This window comes from Aristolochia californica, unplaced genomic scaffold (assembly GCF_029961685.1).
Source record: "Aristolochia californica isolate CCGP_79_NKW_82.1479 unplaced genomic scaffold, dmAriCali1.0.hap1 SCAF_11, whole genome shotgun sequence".
Classification (NCBI taxonomy): Eukaryota; Viridiplantae; Streptophyta; class Magnoliopsida; order Piperales; family Aristolochiaceae; genus Aristolochia; species Aristolochia californica.
In genome coordinates, this window is record NW_027181782.1 from 30,516,854 (window position 1) to 30,537,141 (window position 20,288).

At 37.1% G+C, this 20,288-nt stretch overlaps 1 protein-coding gene and 1 non-coding gene across 3 annotated transcripts in view; both read right to left on the bottom strand.

The window, feature by feature from the left end:
• Positions 1-20,288, bottom strand: part of LOC137944749 (uncharacterized) — a 30,470-nt gene that overhangs the window by 9,871 nt on the left and 311 nt on the right. Inside the window, exons 2-11 of one of the 2 annotated variants that reach the window (XM_068790487.1) lie at positions 20,170-20,251; positions 19,644-19,754; positions 18,426-18,523; positions 18,268-18,351; positions 18,043-18,146; positions 17,378-17,450; positions 17,247-17,292; positions 14,158-14,267; positions 13,963-14,070; positions 13,811-13,870 (exon numbers count right to left, since the gene is read on the bottom strand). In XM_068790487.1, coding sequence (XP_068646588.1) covers positions 13,811-13,870; positions 13,963-14,070; positions 14,158-14,267; positions 17,247-17,292; positions 17,378-17,450; positions 18,043-18,146; positions 18,268-18,351; positions 18,426-18,523; positions 19,644-19,754; positions 20,170-20,251 — 876 coding nt within the window. Of the gene's footprint in view, positions 1-13,810; positions 13,871-13,962; positions 14,071-14,157; positions 14,268-17,246; positions 17,293-17,377; positions 17,451-18,042; positions 18,147-18,267; positions 18,352-18,425; positions 18,524-19,643; positions 19,755-20,160; positions 20,252-20,288 lie in introns of both variants that reach the window. The other variant, XM_068790486.1, reaches the window with a different exon arrangement.
• Positions 10,367-10,499, bottom strand: LOC137945080 (U4 spliceosomal RNA). Its single transcript, XR_011110900.1, has one exon. It is a non-coding gene; the product is annotated as a U4 spliceosomal RNA (small nuclear RNA).

Sequence of the window (20,288 nt, forward strand, 5' to 3'; positions counted from 1 at the left end):
TGGAGATAATATTCCTAGAAATGAAAAAGAATTATTCAACCGAAGACATTCATCTTTACGGAATATTATTGAGCGAACTTTTGGTGCTTTAAAAGCTCAATTTCAAATGTTAAAAGGCACTCCTCCATTTTCTTTTAAGATCCAGGTGAAAATTGTACATACTTGTTGCATATTGCACAATTATATACGTACAGAAGATTATAATGATATATTTGAAGATGAAGATGATGATTCGGGTGGTGAGCTCGGTGGAGGAGGTGATGCAATCCAATTAGGTGCAATGGATGATACAGAAAGCGACGATTGCGATGATCTTGAGGATGTGGGTAGCCAAGTAACAAGCATTCGGAGGCAGAGTGCATTAGAATCCACAAGAGCCGTACAATTTCGAGATGCCATATCGACTTCCATGTGGAACGATAAATGATGTTTTACTCTTATTACTTTTGAACATGCGTCATTTATATATACTAAACTTGTAACTTGTTGATTTTAATATTAAAGGCACGAACTAGTTATTTGAATAATTTTTTTAGGTTATTTTCAAAGTTGTATATGTATTTATTTATTATTTTTTTCAATTTTATTACTATATTAAACTTCATATTTAAGTCTCTGGTAAATAAAATATAATTAAAGTATGCATTTGATTAATTAATTACTTTTAATTTTGTCAAAATATATTATTAATTAATACCATGCAAATCTATCTTATGTTATTAATATAATACTTTTTATTCATTAATCATATTTTTTTTATTTACTCTATTGTATTAGTGATTTAATAGTGGTAATTAAAATATTGTTAACTCAAACACTTGGTTTAATTAATTTATTTTTATAATTAATAAAATCAATAGTTTTAAATTTCGAAGATGAAGATGAAGATGAAATTGTCCACACTAACACCCTATTTCGAAGATTTCGAAGATGAAGTTGTCCACACTAACACCCATTTCGAAGATGAAGATCATGTAGACGCATAAGATGAAGATGAAGGTGAAGATGGAGATCAAATTTCCAGTTTGTTGACTACCCCCCCCAAAGGTACTTGACAGTCCTTGTATATATCCAAAATTTTCTCCATTCCCCCATGAAATCTAAGACTGATCACTGAAACTCTATGCTAACATATTGAGCATCCTCAGTACGATGTTCTGCTTTCTGGGAGAACATTAGAAACACAGGCCGCTTGAAAGTAGTATTTTGCAAATAAAAATCTCCTCCATAGTACTGGCTTTTCAGAGGCAAATTACTATGCCACTTAGTGATGGAGGAATTAATAGCTTTAAGTCTTCCAATACCCAGCCCTCCACCTTTTTCGTTCTACAAGCAATGGCCACTTGACAAGAAGCTACCTAAATATTTCCTCAACAACTAACTCTTGGAACCTTCTTTGAGTGCTTCAAATTTTGACCCAATATATGTTAGGCAAAGTGTTCATCAAAAAAATAAAATAAAATAAAATAGTTTGGTAGGCCAACTAGCACTGATTTTGTAAGTTTTTTCCAACTAGCCAAACATAGGAGTCTAAATTTCCATAAAGCAAGCCTTTTCTCAAATCTCTTCAATACTGTAGCTTCTTGGAGGGCAACCCACAAATAATGGCAAACCAAATCAGAAAAAAGGGCCAATTAGGGGTGGCATCGAACCGAGCCGAGCCCGAACCTGCTTATGTTCGAGTCGAGCTTGATTTAAATATTTCGAGCCGAGCCTCGTCTTGAGCCTAAAATTGTTATCGAGCTCGAGCCCAACGAGTTTGAGCCGAGCTTCGAGCCGAGCTCGAGCCTCAACATACATTTAAAACTTTTCAAAAAATATATATTGAATAAAATGTATATAAAATTATACATACATTTTACATAAATTAGGCATGACCTCTACATAAAATTGGGCATAACTTATATATATATAATATGTGTATAAGATTGGGCATAACCTTTACTTAAAATTGAGCATAATCTATATATATAATACTTGTATAAAATTCGACATGACCTTTACTTAAAATTGGGCATAATCAATATACATAATACCTGCAAAAACACTCCATAAATACTCCATAAAATCGTCTATACATTCCATAAACACTTCATGAAATTGTTTATACACTCCATAAAATAATCTAAACACTCCATACACTGCATAACATTATAAATAAACTCCATACAATAATCAAACACAACAAAATTAAATAAAATATCACTATCAATTTACAATCACCCAAATAAAAACTATAAATCCTTTAAATAAAATCCTATTACTATTACAGACTTACTAGAAAATTACAAGAAATATTTTAAATTTTTCTTAGGAAAGTTAAATGGACCTCTTATTGCCTTTTCTAAGGAAATAAATAAAAAATAATAATTAATCTAATATATTATTATACTTATCAATAAATTTTTAATCACATAAAATGTCAAACACAAAATTGCTATGAAAATTGCCTCATGCTCAAAGTATTATATCTTCAACTGTCAAATAATTATTCAAAATTTTTCTATATGGTTTTCTAACCCATCTTGGCAAGAAAATCTTACTTGAAAAATTATATGATTTTTTAAAAATAATTTATAATTAGAAAAATATTTTGAAAAAATATGAGGCACTAATGGTCCCTATATTTCTATTAAAAATGTCTTTTCAACATTTATTGAAAAAACCACTAATAGTCTCTAGAAACGTATTTCTACTAAAATATATTTTCAATTTATTTAAGAGCCATGAGGAAGGGACAAAGAGTTTTTTTTCCTTGTTTATGATCTCGCACGTAGGGGTGGCTTTGAATAAATTATATATAAAATTATGCATACATTTTTAAAAAATATAATGATAGGGGAGGTTCAGGATTGAATTTCAATAATGGATTAAAATACACCAATATTAATATTTTTTACTCCAATTGTTGTCTAGCTTGTTTTGTAATTTTTGAATCTGGCCATAATTTATTATGGCCTCCTTAGTGCCCCTAGATAAAAATTTATATTCTAGGAAAAACTAAAAATATTTTTCCTATGATACATATTCCCAAAAAAACCTTTAAATAAAATCTTATTACTATTAGTGACTTATTAGAAAATTACAGGAAATATTTTAAAATTTTCTTAGGAAAGTTAAATGAACCTTTTATTGTCTCTTCTACGGAAATAAATAAAAATTAATAATCAATCTAATATATTATTATACTTATCGATAAATTTTTAATTAAATAAAATATCAAACACAAAATTGCAATGAAAATTGCTTCATGCTAAAAGTATTACAGCATCAACTTTTAAATACTTATTCAAAAATTTCAATTAGAAAAATGTTTAAGAAAACATGAGACACTAATAGTTTATAGAAAATTATTTCTATAAAATTTATTTTTAATTTTTTCCAGAAGAAAAAGTTTTTTTATTTTTTTATTTTATGATCTCGCACGTGCGAGATCATCTTCTCGCGAGGAAGGGGGAGATTATTTTTCCCATGTTCTGGTTTTCCGCCGACGACGCGGAGGGAAGGGCGTTACGGCGCCGGGGAGGACTTATCGTCGGGGATGACGGCCACGACGGAGTTGGCGGCGACGGAAACAGAGGCTACGACGAGGAGAAGAAGAAATCGAACGGACGGCCACAGAGGCGGCCGGCAAGCAGCTGCGACGGCGGTATAGATGCCGGCGAACAGCTATGACGGCGGCGACAACAACCGATGGGAGGCGTCGGCGGTGACGAGGGGGGAGGAAAAAATTTTCCCCCCCTCGCTCTCGCTCCCGCTCGCTCGCGATCCCCTTACCGATTCATACCGATCCGACTCATTTTGAGCAGGCTCGCGAGCCAACGAACCGAGCCTAGCTTCGGTCGAGCTCGGCTCGTTAAGGTAAACGAGCCGATTTTGGTGCTCGAGCTCGATAAATGACTAATCGAACCGAGCCGGCTCGCGAACCGGCTCGGTTCGAAGCCACCCCTAGGGCCAATACCCTGCACTCCAATGCCTCAGCTATCCTTTGAGTGCGAGTTACATCCATATTGATTTCAAGGACACCCAACTTGTTGCAATTTTTGTTTGCCTCGACAAGCTCTCAAATAGATTGACTACTGTTTTGCTATTGAGATTTGGGTCTTTAGACCCTTCAGAAAATATTATTGTCTAATCCGCAAGTTGGAGAAGAGGGATCTGAACCTAAAAGGCTTAACATGAGAACCCAGATACCAAGCCATGTAGATGTCCAGCTTTGAGGGTCGAACAGAGGACCACTCCAGCAATAATAAAGAGAAGGGAGCAGATAGAGCTGCCCTGTGTTAACACCCCCCCCTCTCCTGAAATAGCCTTTTGTTGTGCCATCGGGATAATCAAGGAGGAAGTTGTAATTTTACTTTTATGAAAAGTGGAAATTATTTAATTGGGAATGCATAATTGCAAAATATGTAAATGAATTGCAAGATGAAACAGGATCCATTCTGCAGAATCAAAATAGATCTGCATGATGATCTAAGTGCCTCGCTAGAAGATAAATACAATACAGAATACAGAAGCATGGTTGGAAAACCTATAATTGTGGCTGTCTTCAGGTCAAACATTTTGTTTGTTGTGGATCTAGTAAGCCAGTTATGGAGTCACCTAGAAAGGTTCATTTAAAAGCAGTAAATAGACTTCTTGAACATCTTAGCTCCAAGACAAGGATCTCAAGGCATCTCAATATTGTGAGACTGAAATGTAGACTATTCCGGAAATAAGATGCATAGTCTACTAGGGAAACATGCAACTAGCCCCTTTTTGGAAAAAGGCGATGATTTATTAAGGCAAGAAAGCCAAAAGCAGAGAGAAACACATCAGGAGAGAAGGCCAAAAACAGCTAGAGATTGTAGGCCTACTCCCTCATTAGCAAGTTCATCTGCATAGGAATTGGTATTACATGCTTCCAACTACAACTACAACAATGAGCAATGCTGAGAATCTCCTCGAGTGCTAACCAGTGTTTCTAAAGGAACTTTTTGATCTTCTTCCACCAGGTAATGACAGAATGAATCACCCTCCCCGATTAACGAACCACAGAAGGATCGGCTGAAAACTCTGAGATCATGCAGGACAACTTGGACTCAACAGTTAGTCACACCAACAGGCAGCATAAAACAGAAGAATGGCACCCTCATGGTTAATGCATGCAGAAGCCTTGCTATATCGAAAATAAGAAACAAACAATGGCACATAACACAGCCCCAAACCTGGTTTTTCCCTCACCCCATCCCCTTCCCTGGGTGAGTGGAAAACCCCATTCCAGCGAACCTCACCTTCCCCCCACCAACAGATCATGTGCATGGGTTAATGGCTGCTCTCCAATCTGAGAGGCACAAATACAATGATGCCACTTGGAATCAAATGATGGAACTAGCCAAGAAGATGGGAGTTGTCTACCGAGGCTACTTGTCGGGTCACACAGATACTTCAAGAGTCCCCACCACCCATCGGAAATGATCATAACTTCTTGGAAGTCCGTGGAATTGCCACCTGTAGATTTCAGGATTCCATGTTTGATAACTTCAATTAAGATAGTGAAGAAAGGAAGAAGGAACAAGAAGAGAAGGGAGGAACAAGAGAAGACGAGAGAAGAAGAGTGCAAAGAGAGAGACGGCTAAGTGAGAGAGAGAGAGAGGGAGAGCATGTTAGTGAAAGAGAGGAGAGGATTAGGGATGTGAGCTTGGATGCCCTAATCCTCCCTCTTAAACTTCATTTATAAATGTAAAAAATACAACAATTCCAAGCATACCCTTCACCCTAGTAAGCGTAATTAAAAGACAAAAGACCATGGGCTTATTACATCAATGACACTCATGCTTGATCATATCTTCTAACACCTCCCCCAAGAAGAGAGCTGCAATCAGATGCCTTCTATCCAAATGAAATTCAGTAACTGTAATCCTGCAAGAAACTAAATCCCAAGTTATGAATGACTCTCTTGCTCACGATCTTTAGAATTGTGCTAATCTTGAATGGAGGGTTGTTAACACCATTGACCACTCAGGGGGTATCTTACTGCTTTGGAACTCCAATATTGTGGAGCTGCTTGATTGTACTGCTGGATCCTACTCCTGGGATTAAATTTCAAGATAGAATGGTTGGATGTGTTTGGGCCCTTGCCGGCATCTACGGGCCTATGTTATACTGCGAGAGAAACTTATTTTAGGACGAGCTTCTTAACCTTATTCAAGGTTGGCAAGTCCTGTGGCTACTTGTCGGAGATTTCAATGTGATAAGATTCTGCAATGAGAAATTGCCTGCAGCCACTCGCATTTCCTCCTCAATGTATCAGTTTGCGGACTTCATTGGGAGTTGTGAGATCAAGGAAATTTGTCTCTCGAGTAAATCCTACACTGGTTGAATGGTCAACAGCCTCAAATTCTTTCCAAGTTGGATCATTTTCTCTCGCCACTCGGGATTGGATTGGGCTTTATGAGAATGTTTGACAGTCGGTACTCAACCAGGCTGGATCCGATCACTAGGCCTTTCAGCTTAACACCAAATTTGGTAAATGGGGCACTGGGCCTTTTCAGTTTAAGAATTTGTGGTTACTTGAGGCAGATTTTGACAACCTCTTTGTTGGCTGGTGGCTTAACCTGGGTGGGACTAACTAATGATATTTGGATCCTCCATAAAAAATTGAAGCTCTTAAAATGTAAAGTCAAAAGTTGGTCTTTGGATTGTCGTGACTCCGCCATGGCTGAGAAGCTCTCTCTCCTTTCTCAAATTGCTGACCTTGATTCCATCGAAAAGCTAAGGTGTCTCACCTCTTCTGAAATCTCTACTAGAATTACTCTCCAAAATAAATTTCAATCTTTGGCTTATTATGAGCAAGTGCAATGGAAGCAATGGGCTAGATTCAAATGGCTAGCCGAGGGAGATGCAAACACCAAATTCTTCCATGTAATCACCTCGGTGAGACAGAGGACTAACCGAGTTACTTTCTTGACCATTGACAACAAAGTAACCTCGGATAGGGCCTCCGTTACTAATGCTTTGATTGATTTCTACACAAGGCTTTACACCTAGAAGTGCCACTCTAGACCAAGGTTCCTTGACTGCAATTTTCTATGATCTTCCCCACTACGGCCACCTTCCTTGAGCTACCCTTCTCAGACATGGAAATTCAAGATGTTGTCCTCGATCTGCCCACTGATCGTGCCCCAGGCCCGGATGGTTACAAGGGGGAATTTTACAGGAGGTGTTGGCCGGTTTCAAAGATTGACATCACCTCCATATTTTGAAGCTTCTACAATAAGGGCATTACCTTCAAAAGAATTGGAGCCTCTCTCATTGCCCTCCTCCCCAAGAAGGCAAATGTGGAACTTCCTAGCGACTTCCAACCCATCAGCTTAGTCTACAGCCCATACAAGTTCATTGCTTGGCTACTTGCTAGTACGCTCAAGACCGTCCACCCTTTACTTATCAACTTTGGGCAATGTGCTTTTATCCACGGGTGCAACATTCTTGACTCTGCAATGGCAACACACGAACTCCTTGATCACTTCAAGAAATCCGGTTGCCCTCATTTTGTCCTCAAGCTTGACCTGGAGAAGGCTTTTGACCAGGCCAATTGGGCTCCTCTGGATGACATCATGGAGCGCATGGGTTTTGGTGTTAGATGGAGGTTATGGATTCATAGTTGCATCTCATCCGCCTCCTACTCCCTCCTCAACAAGACTGTTTGTGGCTACTTCAAAGGCTCCAGGGGCCTTTGCCCCCAACTCTTCAACCTCATTACTGAATATTTGTCCTCCTTGGTCTAGTCAACCAAAAGAGGGTGGATCAGTAAGATAGATGATCAGGAGGAGTTTGATATCCCCTTGTTGCACTTTGCCGACTATACTATTTGTTTTGATGAAGGCACCCTTGATCACGATTTGAGGATCAAGGCTCTCCTTGGTCTCTTTGAGCTCACATCTGGTCAGAAAATCAACTGGACAAAACCACTAGTCTTGGCTACCACATTGATTCCAAGCTGCTTCAAAGTATAGCCACTTCCTTGGGGTGTATCGTGATCACTCTCCCCTTCACCTATCTTGGGTTTCCTTTGCTGGACAGTAGACCGCATGGGGACCTATGGGTGTCGGTCATTGAGCATATTGAAAGACGTCTCTCTGCTTGGCAGGGGCAAGTATTATCAAAAGTTTGTTAAGTTGTGGAGCCTAATTTTCTCTTTATATATGGGGGCGTCGTTGTTAGGGTTTTATCACCTTGACGATCATCATCACCGAGGAGTTGGAGTTGCAGCTCGAGAGAGGTTAGAGAAAACACCTGTAAGTGTGTGCAATCTCTCTTGTAAACTATTTCATCTTCATAGTGGATTACTACAGCGGCGGAAGACAGGACATAGTCTCACCTTGAGGCTAACCTATATAAATCTTGTTGTGTCTTCTTTGTGCTTGTTTTTCCTTCTTCCGCGATTATTATTATTGTTTTAGTTAGTTTGAAATTAGGGCGTCTAATTCCTAACAAAGTTGGCTGACTTACAATCCTCAACTCATGCATTGTCGAGCTTCCCAATTATTTCCTTTCCTTTGTGTCTTGTCCAACTTCTATTTGTTGCCATATTGAGGGCATCAAAAGGAGTTTGAAATTAAAGGATAAATCCAGATTTAAACGTCTAGTCGGAAAGTTATTATATACTACTGTGACTCAGCTTGATATATCTTATGTTCTGTGAGTTTCAATCAATTTTTGGAGGAACCAAAAAATGTACATTATGAAATAGCTATAAGGATCTTAAAGTACTTAAGGAACTCCAACAAAATGGTTAAATTTTCTGTCTATTGAGTGCGAAAAAGGTCCCGCGTCAAAATTTGGGAAAAAAATTAATGGGTTATAAGGTTAAGCAATAGACCGCCTAAGTAGCTAATCATTTTGGGATTGAACTGGGTGCAACCCAACACCCACGATTGGCATCAAAGTAGGTTGTGTGTTCGGGTCAAGACTAGTTTGTGCTCCCCAAGTTATGAGTGTTATGGGCTCTCTGAGGAAGGAGTGTGTGTTATGGGCTCCATGAGGTAGGGTTTAGAGTTTAGGGTGTGATATGGGCTCCATAAAATAGGAGTGCATGTGCTCCGTTGAGAGTTTATGTCCACATCTTAGGCCCATTATGTGTAAAGCCTAGACGAGAGGGGGTTAAGCAATTCAATTCCACATTAAAAAATGGGAAGAAAAGTTATGGGTTAAGAGGTTAAGCAATAGGCCTTCTAAGTGGTTAGTCATTTTGCGATGAAACCGGGTTCAACCCAACACTCAAGAAAAACCGTCTCACAAATAGTAGGAGGTTATTGGTAAATCAAATGCTGATTATGTAGGCTATAAAGCTGAAAGACAATCCACTTGCGGTTATTGTACTTTTATAGTGGTAACCTTGTGACTTGGAAGTGCAAGAAGCATATAATGGTAGCTATATCTAGTGCAAAAGTTGAATGCAAGGCGATGGCACTCACGGCTATGAGTTGATATGGATAAAGGGGTTAGTGGAAGAGTTTGGACGTTTGAATTGGACTTAAGATTCAAAAGTCTATGAAGATATACTATGATAACAAGGTAATCATCTTTATTGCTATTAACCTTGGGTTTCATAAGAGGACTAAACATGTAGATGTCGATCATCATTTTATTTGTGAAGAAATGGTAGCTAGGAAGATTTCCACTCCACATATTCAGTTTCTTAAACAAATCGGTGATATTTAGATTGAATCCTTACCAAAGAAAGAATTCACTATCTTATGTAGCAACATGGGCTTACCAAATATATTTGTTCCAGCTTGTAGGGGAGTCTTTTTTTTTTTTTTTTTTTTTTTTTTTTTTTTGATAAAAAGCTTGAAGGGGAGTGTTGAGACAATGAAAAGAAGGATATTTTGTAATTAAAACGAGATCTTTGGTTAAGTACATGATAGGGATAGTGTAGATTGTTTCTATTATATGTTGTTTGTATTAAGTTGCTGAGGACATTTTTGTCCATCGATCTGTAATTGTACTTAAAAACGATTAGATCATGATTAAACCTTAACAATAAGCAGTTAATGAAGAACGTAGACTTCTTCCCTCATCTTCCCTCTGTCATTTCTCTTTTTTAAGTCTAAGTTTTTACCAGTTTACATAAAGGAATACAGGAAAAAAAGCAATGGCATCGCAAGATTTTTCAACCAAGAATCTAGGGCACTTTAAAGTACTAACATTGAGGTAAGAAGAAACAGAGTGCACTGATTTTGACACAGAAAATGTAAGTGGATCTATTGACTGACACAGGGATTCTTGGCTGTAAGCCCAGGACATCCTTGAAGACTAATGTGGAATTGCATGATGATAGTTGTCCGCTTTTATCAAGTATGAAGCAGTACAGAAAGCTTATTGGTAAGTTCATTTATTTAGCAATAATTAGACGAGATAATGTGTTCTTTGTTGGGTTTGGAAATGGTTTTCAACCAGCAATTGACGCGCCTCGGTTAATACCTCACTAGCTGCGTCATTGCCCCAAGCGCAAAGATGAATTGTTCTTTGTTGGGTTAGTTAATCAATTTATGGAAAATCAAAGGTCAATTTGTTTGGACAAAGTACAAGGGTGGTGAAATATGTTCACCTATAAAAGTCTGGTTTACAAACGCCATGGCTATTTCTAAGATCTCTAGCTATGCTGATGCTGACTAGGTTAGGTCTCATACAAATAGTAGATCTACTTCAGGTTAATGTACATTTGCTAGTGGAGAGTGGTTACTTTGAAGAACCAAAAGCAAAAAGTTTGTGGCCAAAACAAGTGTAGAGGTTGAATACAGGGCATTGGCCCATATTACAAGTGAGCTAGCGGAGATAAATCCATGGTTGCATTTGGATTTCCTCTGACCACCCATATGAAGATAGTAAGTGATAGCATGATTGCAATTTTAATTGTTAGCAGTTTAATCATCCGTGAGCATATAAAACACATTGAAGTGGACTTTCAGTTTACCAACGATGTTCTAATAGCTAGGAAAATTTCCCCTCATCATGTTTAGTTTGAGGATCGGTGCCCACTCGAGTGAGGCTCTTGGAATCTGCGCCCTAGAAGAAATCTTGATGATTTTGAAGCCTTAGATGCCTCCCGCCTCTTGGAGGTCATTCAGCCAGCCAGGAGCCGTGCCCCCTTGGCTGACAAGTTGATCTGGTGGCCAGAGAAAAGCGGCACTTTCTCAGTCTCCTCTATCTATAGTTTCATCAAGGGTTGGAATCCTCCCAGTCTATGGCATGATGTGGCCTTCACTTGGTGTCTCACCAACCCTCCTAAGGTCAAATTTTTTATTTGGAGTGTCTACCTAAAAAATATTCTTACAGCTAACAACCTTAGAAGATGAGGCATCCTTACCATGGGCACTCTTTGCCCTCTTTGCAGCACTAAAGATGAAGCGGTCAATCACCTTCTCCTCTTTTGCCGCTTCTCTTGGCAGGTTTGGACGTCCATTCTCAGCCATGTCAGCCTTCAGTTCTGCATACCTGTGGACCTCACCTCGACCAGCCAAATGCTTCTTGGGACTTCAATTCCCATGATAGGCAAGTTGTTAATTTCTGCATGCGCTGCATTCATTCGTTGGGGCCTTTGGAAGGAAAGAAATTGTAGAAGCTTCAACGAAAAGTTCAAGTCTATTGAGAGGGTTTCCTGCATTATCAATGGACAAATTTCTTCTTGGCTTCATACCTGAAAGGAGTTTGCGCCCTTTTTTTGGGCTCCTCTCTCCATGACAACTAGCAATCTCTAGCCCAGATGCACGCATTCACCAGGTCCCCCATCATTCAGGAATGACAACCTCCTCAACCTGGCCTTCTCAAGCTTAATTTTGACGGAAGCTCCTTCGGTAATCCTGGCAAGGCTGGCTTCGGCGGTGTCCTTCATGATTCTATTGGTTCCCAATGCATTTCGTTCACCAACCCCTTGGCAATTGCTGACTCCACGACTGCCGAGCTTCAGGGTCTCCTCCACGGCTCATTATATTCTGCAACCACTTTGGCGACCCACTTCATATCAAGGGAGATGCCAAGGTGGTAATTGGATGGTGTGCCTACTCCACCACTCCGCCTTGGCGGCATTGAGAAGTCTTCCATGATATTATGGATGGCGGCATTGAGATGTCTTCCATGATATTATGGATATTGTAACCCACATTGATTGTATTTGGTCTCATATTCCTAGGTCTGCTATTTCAGTTGCTGATTTTTGCTTGTTAAGCAAGGAGTTTCCCTCCAATCCCTTGTTGTAAAGGGAATGCTCCCTTAGCCTGTAGCTTTTGTTTTGAATAAAATCATCACTTTCTCAAAGAAAAAAAAAAATGTTTAGATTGAGGATCCAAGATGCCTTGTCTTTAAGTTAAAGAAAAAGAGGTCGCAAGAAGGGGTCAAAACTAGCCCTTTTTCTGCCATAATTTCTCTTTTTGATAATAGTCCCAAATTGGTAGGAGAGTGATCCACAACCTAGTATGATCACTTGGATTAGGCATGTCTGCTCTAAGCTTAAGATGGATGTGTTTCTTCACAACATCAGAGCACGTTCAATGGGCCTTTGTAATAGATGAGCTTCAACCTAAAATTATCCAGGTGTTAGAAGTCACGAGAGGGCCCACACATGAAAGGGAGAGTTGAGAATAACACCATTCTCATAATACAATCAGATAACAGGCACCTATTTATATAAAATTGTATTCTTTCTCTTGTGTGTACCTTGACACTTCAACTAAAACCATGATTCTAGTAGATATAGTATCCAAAACCAAGGTCAGAAAAATTTCAGACTCCCCTTGAGGTATTGAGTCGACTACAAGTAATTACTAATTATCAGTGCAAAGGATGCTTGAAATCCAAATCTTTGAAGATGTTTCTCCAGTTGCTACACCAAAGCACGCCTGAGGATGGAAGTTTGTGTAAGACATGAAGCATAGTTTCACAAAAAATCTTTCATCTTTCTCATTCTTTCTCCTTCTTTCTTTTCTTTCAGAGAGAGAAAGAGAAGAAAAGAGAGAGAGAGAGACCCAACAACACCTATCAAAGCCAATAGCTCAGCCAACAAAGTAGACCCTTTTTTTCTCAAAAAGTAAGCTATGATTAATTTTAAAGATTAATGTTATCTTGGAAAACCATCTAAGCAACTAACCAAAAGAAAAGAGTACAGACAACTAGCTAAAACAAACTAAGCACCAAATCACATCTACACTTATATCTACTCCGTTATTTGGTCAATAGATGCTTCTATACAATTCATGGTTCTTAAAATAAATGGATTTACTTGTTAGTTTGAATCAATCTAATCAACCATATTCATGTTTCTAGTGAGACACACCTGATACACGCCTGATACTGGTACTAACAAAAGACGTTTTCTGTGTGCCACAGACTCAAACCGCTTACATCTAAATGTACACGCTAAAAAAGTTTAGCATCTATCACAAAACAACATCAAGTGAGTATCCATTGAAATGAAACATCATGTGATTTAGCTCATAACCTTTCCCAACTTCTCTTTTTTGAATGGTTTTCACAAAACTTAAAAGGTTAAAAGATGAGCGCTAATATGTTTCCCACAAAACTTTTATTATATATCGAATGTTGAAGCAAACCCTCATAAAATGAAAGTTACTACATTTCAAAAAAAGTTACTACAATATTAATAGCATCAATGTTCAATAAAATCTGCATATATTCCAGGGGCCAGTAAATATCTAGCAAATTATGAAGAAACTAGCATGGCATTTTAGAGGTATTCTAGTCTAGAAAACAAAGACCAAGCAAACACACATATGCATGAATAAAATTAGTTCTTGCTATTAAAAGGAACTACCATCAACATATTTGTTCTTCTTGCACCACAGTTCTTATCCTGTTCAGCTAGATATGCCGCCTGTAATGCCAAATACATTTTCATAAGTATGGAAAGTCAAACTTTCATTTAAAGGATCAGAAGGAGAAAGGTTTGGTTGCACAGCCACTGACATGAGCTGGAAGCAAAATATCAAGAAGTCTGAACCTCTGAAGTAAGCGGAGGGATGGTTCAGCAGCACCATATGCAAGCATAAAGTTCAATTCCATCATCAGCCTTGCCTGAAAAATAAATTAACTTTGTTCATCAGTCTAAAGGAAAAGTTCAGTGATAACCATGCCAAAAAGCCAGTTCCCTAAAATTATAACCTTGGCCAAAGTCACTATGGATGGAGAAAGATCATGAATAGCAGTTTCTGTATCTTTAGAAAATGCCATACCAAGACGAGCAGCAACACGTAGTCCCCGCAAGATCCTTGCTGCAGATGAAAGTCAGATGTAGTTACATTCTGGGAGAAGGAAACTATCATGCAGAAGATCTTGTTCAAGATGACAAAAAAGACATCTCTATGATGACCATGATTAGATGCTAGACTAAGAGCATAATATCATCCATACAAGTTAATGGCACATGGTCCACCAGTACTCAAAACAAATGAACATTTTCTCTTTAAGGGAAAATTAATTATTTTAGTTCAGTAGCCATAGAACATATTAAAAAGTCCTGGATGACATTTGCTATGATGTCAGTTATATGGCTACAAAACATAACAAAGAATGGACTTTTAGCAAATGAGTTGACAACACAAATCTAAATGGAAGGAAGTATCGGGATGCCAATGCCTCTGATGACTTGGAGGTTAGTCTTCTCCTTAGTGCGATTCAGGGGAAAAAACCTTACCAAATAATGCTTTGTCTAGAGAAAGAATAAACTTCATAGAAGATGCACACCCCTCTTAGGCAAGATTTTAAGTAAAACATACACAGCACATGATATAAATGCTTCATAAGACGGGTGGGCTTCAATCACCAAAATATAAGGCCAAAACCAAATGATAATTGAGGGATTAGTGCTTCAATCTTGTTCTTGTGAGAGATTAATGCACAACTACATCACGCAGAAAAAGGGAAAGTGAAATTCATCCCAAAATAATCCTATTACTCTAGAGAAAATATCGTTTTCTTTTGAGCTCGAGTGTATAAATGGAAGTTCAATATATTGGTTTTAAACCTAAGTATTTTATTTTCATTAAGAAGGCTTCTAAGGGAGAAGCAAAAAAAGGGATACAAGCCACCTCATCTAAGGATGAGATGCAATATGACATCATCCCACCTCATCTCACTCAAACATTATTTAAACAAAGTGAAAATCCACCCCTTTATGTGGAATTTTACTTTTTCTAAGTTTATATATAAATATTTATAAGGTGAATCACTTTCTCTAAGTATTAGATAGTAACCACTTTCCATACAAACTAATGGATTTTGACCATATTCCATGGAGAACACACCTTTACTCACATTCCTTGTGCCCTAAGAGAGCATTAAACAAATAATAAAATGGCATCTCAACAAAAGCTGCGACCATAAATAATCAACCACTAGGCAATAAAGACTAAGGAATTCTGTCAAATATTTTATTTCGATCTATACTTGTTGTTGGGAGGACTAAGACCATGTTAGTGCTATACTTGTTGTTGGGAGGACTAAGAACATGTTAGTGCCTCTAGCTAGAAATGTGTATCACAGGAAAAGTTTAGAAATGTTTTTTTCCTAATAATAGGTCTCTAAAAAAATCTTGAATTTAATAACTTATTAGTACCCAACAAGGAAATTCCAAATTTTTTAAAAAAAAATTTATCAAGTATGAATATAATTTCCAACGCAATGATTGAAAATCCATATTTTGTGTATCAACTGAGTGCACACAGATTTAGACTTGAATAATATAGGTTACAAGGCCAACTCATTTAGAACCAATATCATGTAAAGACTCGGCTAGCATTGGCCTCAATCAAACAATTTGAGCAAACTCAATCTGACTAGGTCTGTCTTATTTAAAGGCAGAGGTGGGTGTTTCAGATTTTCAATTACACATTATATGATGTCCAAGACAGCCCCCTATAATGTTCAAGATATACATGTACTGAATGTTACACAAATTAACATGAACATGGTGAAAGTTGGGTCCAGGTTCATCCCAAATAACTAGCTAAAGTTAGGAGACATGATCCCAACTAATAACTGCATAAATTTTCTTGATATTAACCCATGTGGGAGTACTCCCACTAACACTTCCCATCCAAACCTACTCAAATGGGCAATGAGCGTAAGAGTGAACAATACAAAGGAACAGACTAAATAAGGCACAAATTGCGTCGAATTAAGCATATATTTTGCTCTGATATCATGTTAACGTTGGGTCGAAATTCATCCCAAAATGACTAACCAAAGTTAGAAGATACATTTTCAACTAATAACAACACAACTTTTCCTGATAATACCCCATGTGGAATTATTCCCCCTAACAAAAGTACGGTGAGACAAAGGTAGGGGTATAACATAACACTATCTCCAGAATCCAAAACATATCACCTATACATGTCATGTACTTGCGATAAACCCACCCATGGTTTCAAGTTATGCGAAACGCTGCTTGACTAAATTGAGACCAAACATCTTGACTAAGTCGTCTCAAATTTTTAAGGTCCCAACACAAGACAAAATCTGAGTCACCCACAATTGACAAAAATGCAAATTAAGACTTTTTTTTAAAGAAAAAAAAAGATTAAGACTTAATCTTACACTTATAAATAATGTATTATTAAAATTTATGTATTACAAAATTAATAAAAATATACATAATAGGTAATATTAAAAATATAACATATAATATAATATAAATAGAATATGTAAAAATATACCAATTCATGTTATAATATTATATTAATTTTTCAAATGTTATAATACCCGACCCAAAGAGGTGATTGGATCTGGTTCAACTAGGTTTAATTGCTAGCCGAATCGGTGCTGATGTTATAAAAAAAATTTAAAAAGAGTTTAATAGAGGAAAGTTTCTTCCCTTGATCTTCGACTTACAGAGGGGGCTCTGCACCATGAAGGGAAGGCCTTCCCTTATCGTTTGAAAGGCATGAGTTATCTTGACCATAGAATATCATGAGTTTTTTCACTAATTTCACATGGTTATTTTAACAAACAATCACATTCATTTGAATCCACATCAAGCTCTCACTACTCTAGTTTTTAACTAAATTTTACTTTTCTCCCAATACTTTGTCTTTTTTTCCTTTTTGGACATATTGTCTAGAAAGCAATTGAATTAAGAGGCATAAAATTTACCCAACAAGGAAACCAAAAAGCTCCCGTCACTTGTTAGGCCTTTTGAAACAAGAATCACATGCAAATAAAAAACCATTCTAGGAGGAAAAGAGACCTACCACAGTCTTCAGTGAACGACACGTTTGCAGGAATTACAGTTCGTACCTGGGTCCATATTTAACATATCGCAAGCATGGATAATGTTAGTAAACAAGCCAAAATGAATAGACAGAAGTTGATAGAGAAACACCTTCCGAATCATCAGATCTTTGATCCCACCAGCATAGTCATAGATTTTATTTTTGAATGGATCATAGAATAAACTGAATCATATAAAACAAGTAAATTTCTAATCAATTAAAGTTGCAGATATTGTTTAGTTCTGGAAATAAAGGGCAACTTATAAAACATAAATTATAAGAAAGATATTCTAACATTAACTTTGTCCCCCCCCCCCCCCCCCCTCCTCTTTCAGTTAGCCTTGATTCTCTATTTCCCATCTTTCTCGAAAAAGAATTTATATCTATTTCCCATCTTTCTCGAAAAAGAATTTATATCTCTTTCCCATCATACTCAAAAGCACAGATATTCTAGCACAAATCATGCAATTTTTTGAACTTAAGATTTTTCACAAGAGAACTATATGTTTTCTGAATACTGATAAAACTAAATGTTAAAAATTAATCATAAAAAAAAACAATAGGGAAATGCCATCTACATCTTTTGTAACAGACAAGCATTTCATTTCCTTTTTTTATATATATAACTGGATTTTCTTAATTTACACTGTAAAAATATAAATATGCATAGTCCTCCCCAGAAAACTAATTAATACAACAATACTTTTCAAAAATAAAAATAACAATAATAACTACAATGATATTGCCAAGAAGGAAATGGTCATCAACCACATACCCATTAATTGTGAAATCTCGACGCATGCAATCTCTCCAACGTTGAATGTCTTTATCAACACAAATTTCTTTGACATGCCCATCAGCAATTCCAAAACTTGAAACCTAACATGACAATGTTAAAAGAGAAAAAAAACTAAATCAAATGAAGCATAGCTTTTTCTTTTAACATTGATGATTCTATAAATCAGATAGTTCATAAAAAAAATTTAAGCATCAAACAGACCTCAACTATGGAACCTTTAACATGCACGTGGCATATAGGAAATCGTCGCCCCACAATAAGGCTGCGATGAAATTGCTTTTTGATCTGCAAAGATATGTAAGTCTAAACAACATGCTTGAAGATTTATCTTAAACCAAGTTATAGCTTCTTTAATAAACCTCTTTAAGTGTTGCTGTGGTAACCACGTCAAAATCCTTTGGTGTTCTCTTTAGCAGTAGGTCTCTCACACACCCACCAACTAGATATGAGTCAAAACCTGCAAAAGTACAACGAAAGTATCAGGCCTTCAGCTTGAGGACTCTAAAAAATGTGAGAATCACACAAAAGTATAAGCTAAGCTCCAGAATAAAATAAAATTCAGCCCCAAAAAATCACAACATATTAATATATCGAAAAGCCAGAATGATATTAAAAAAATAAATATGTGTATGAGTGTGAACAATTTGACAGATGGCAAGTAAAACAGATGTCTTTTGGACCTTTGGCTCAATAGTCAGATGGGGGGTTTCAAGTGTGAGGTCTTGAGTTGAAGTCTCATCAAGAGGATAAGAGGTGTGAGTGCGTGTGTAATCAATATTCAGGGGAAAAAATAAGTCAATAGATTTTTTCACAATAGAAGACAGACAATATGTCCCAAGAGGGGAAGGCTACTTCTTTCAATTATAGTTTCCCAAAAAAATGTACTTAGGCCTCTTTCTTAATGAAAGTTCTGTAAATACATTGGTAGATTTCTTTTATTTCAAACACAATTTCTGAAATACATTAGGTTACTATCAGGATTCACCAGTAGATACGGGAAGTATGACAAGTTTTCAAAACATTTAAGAATCTTCAGAAAAAAAAATCAAGAAGATTTTATAAGAGAACGTATATTCATTGAAAGCACCACACATACTTCCAGATACTGGAAACCATGAAGGGTACCATTCAACTTCATTCAATACCTTCAAAGAGCATTCATATATGATCAACTTCAGTCCAAGTTTCCAAAGAAGCCAGACGACAAAACTCACCAACAGATAAAGGCAGAGTGAGGTGCAACCTATTGTATTACTTTTTACATCAAACCAGTGCACAACAAAACCTAAACATATTCTAGACCCATAGCACATTTAAATCAAATCCTGAGGTGATTAAAAACAAGATCATACAAAAGTAGCTTATAAATATAGATTCATAGAAGAATCTACCTCTTCTACACATAATAATGGAGCACCTTCAATAACAATAGATTCATAGAAGAATCTGCTTCTTCTACACATAAAAATGGCGCACCTTCAATGATCATCAGGTGACAGGGACATCATCTTAATTGATAGACACGTGAGAAAAGGGGAGGGAAAGAAAAAAGGGGAGAGAGAGAGAAAGAATGTCACCTTTGTTTTGGAGGATTTTCAGCACTGTCCATATAGGGGACGATATCATTGACCTTTTAATGCCAAAGGATCTCGAATCCACAGATTTGCAAGTAGAAGAATCAAATTGACCTAGAAAGAACAATGAAGAATGCAAAAAATTAGTTCAGCAATTAATGTCAGAATAGACAGTTAGCTCTTTGCAGGCCAAAAAGGTAAGAGTCATAGTGTTTCCTGTGCATACTACTACATAGTCAGTATTGAAGTTCTTCTGTTCAAACCAACTCTTTGTGCCTCACCTTTACCGTAAAGATTGCAAGCCAGAACAGATTATTTAATTTTTAACATAAAGAATCAGCTCGGGTAACAAGGTAAACGTCTAGTACACCCACAACTCCAATCTCCACTGGAGGAACCATATTCATCAGAATAACAGCAATTTCAGTGTAACTGATAAAGATAATAATGCTGCACGGTTTAGTTCTAGAAGAAAAAGAAGCAGCAAGATAAAAGAGAAAAGAACATTTTTTTGACAAACCATTGGTACCCTTGTCCAGCGCGTTAGCGACAATAATCTGTCCACTGGGGCGAGCATTCTCTTCTTCCCCCACCAAAGTATGCACCAATCTCTGCTCATGAAACAAAAAGTGAGCATTGAATCTTCGA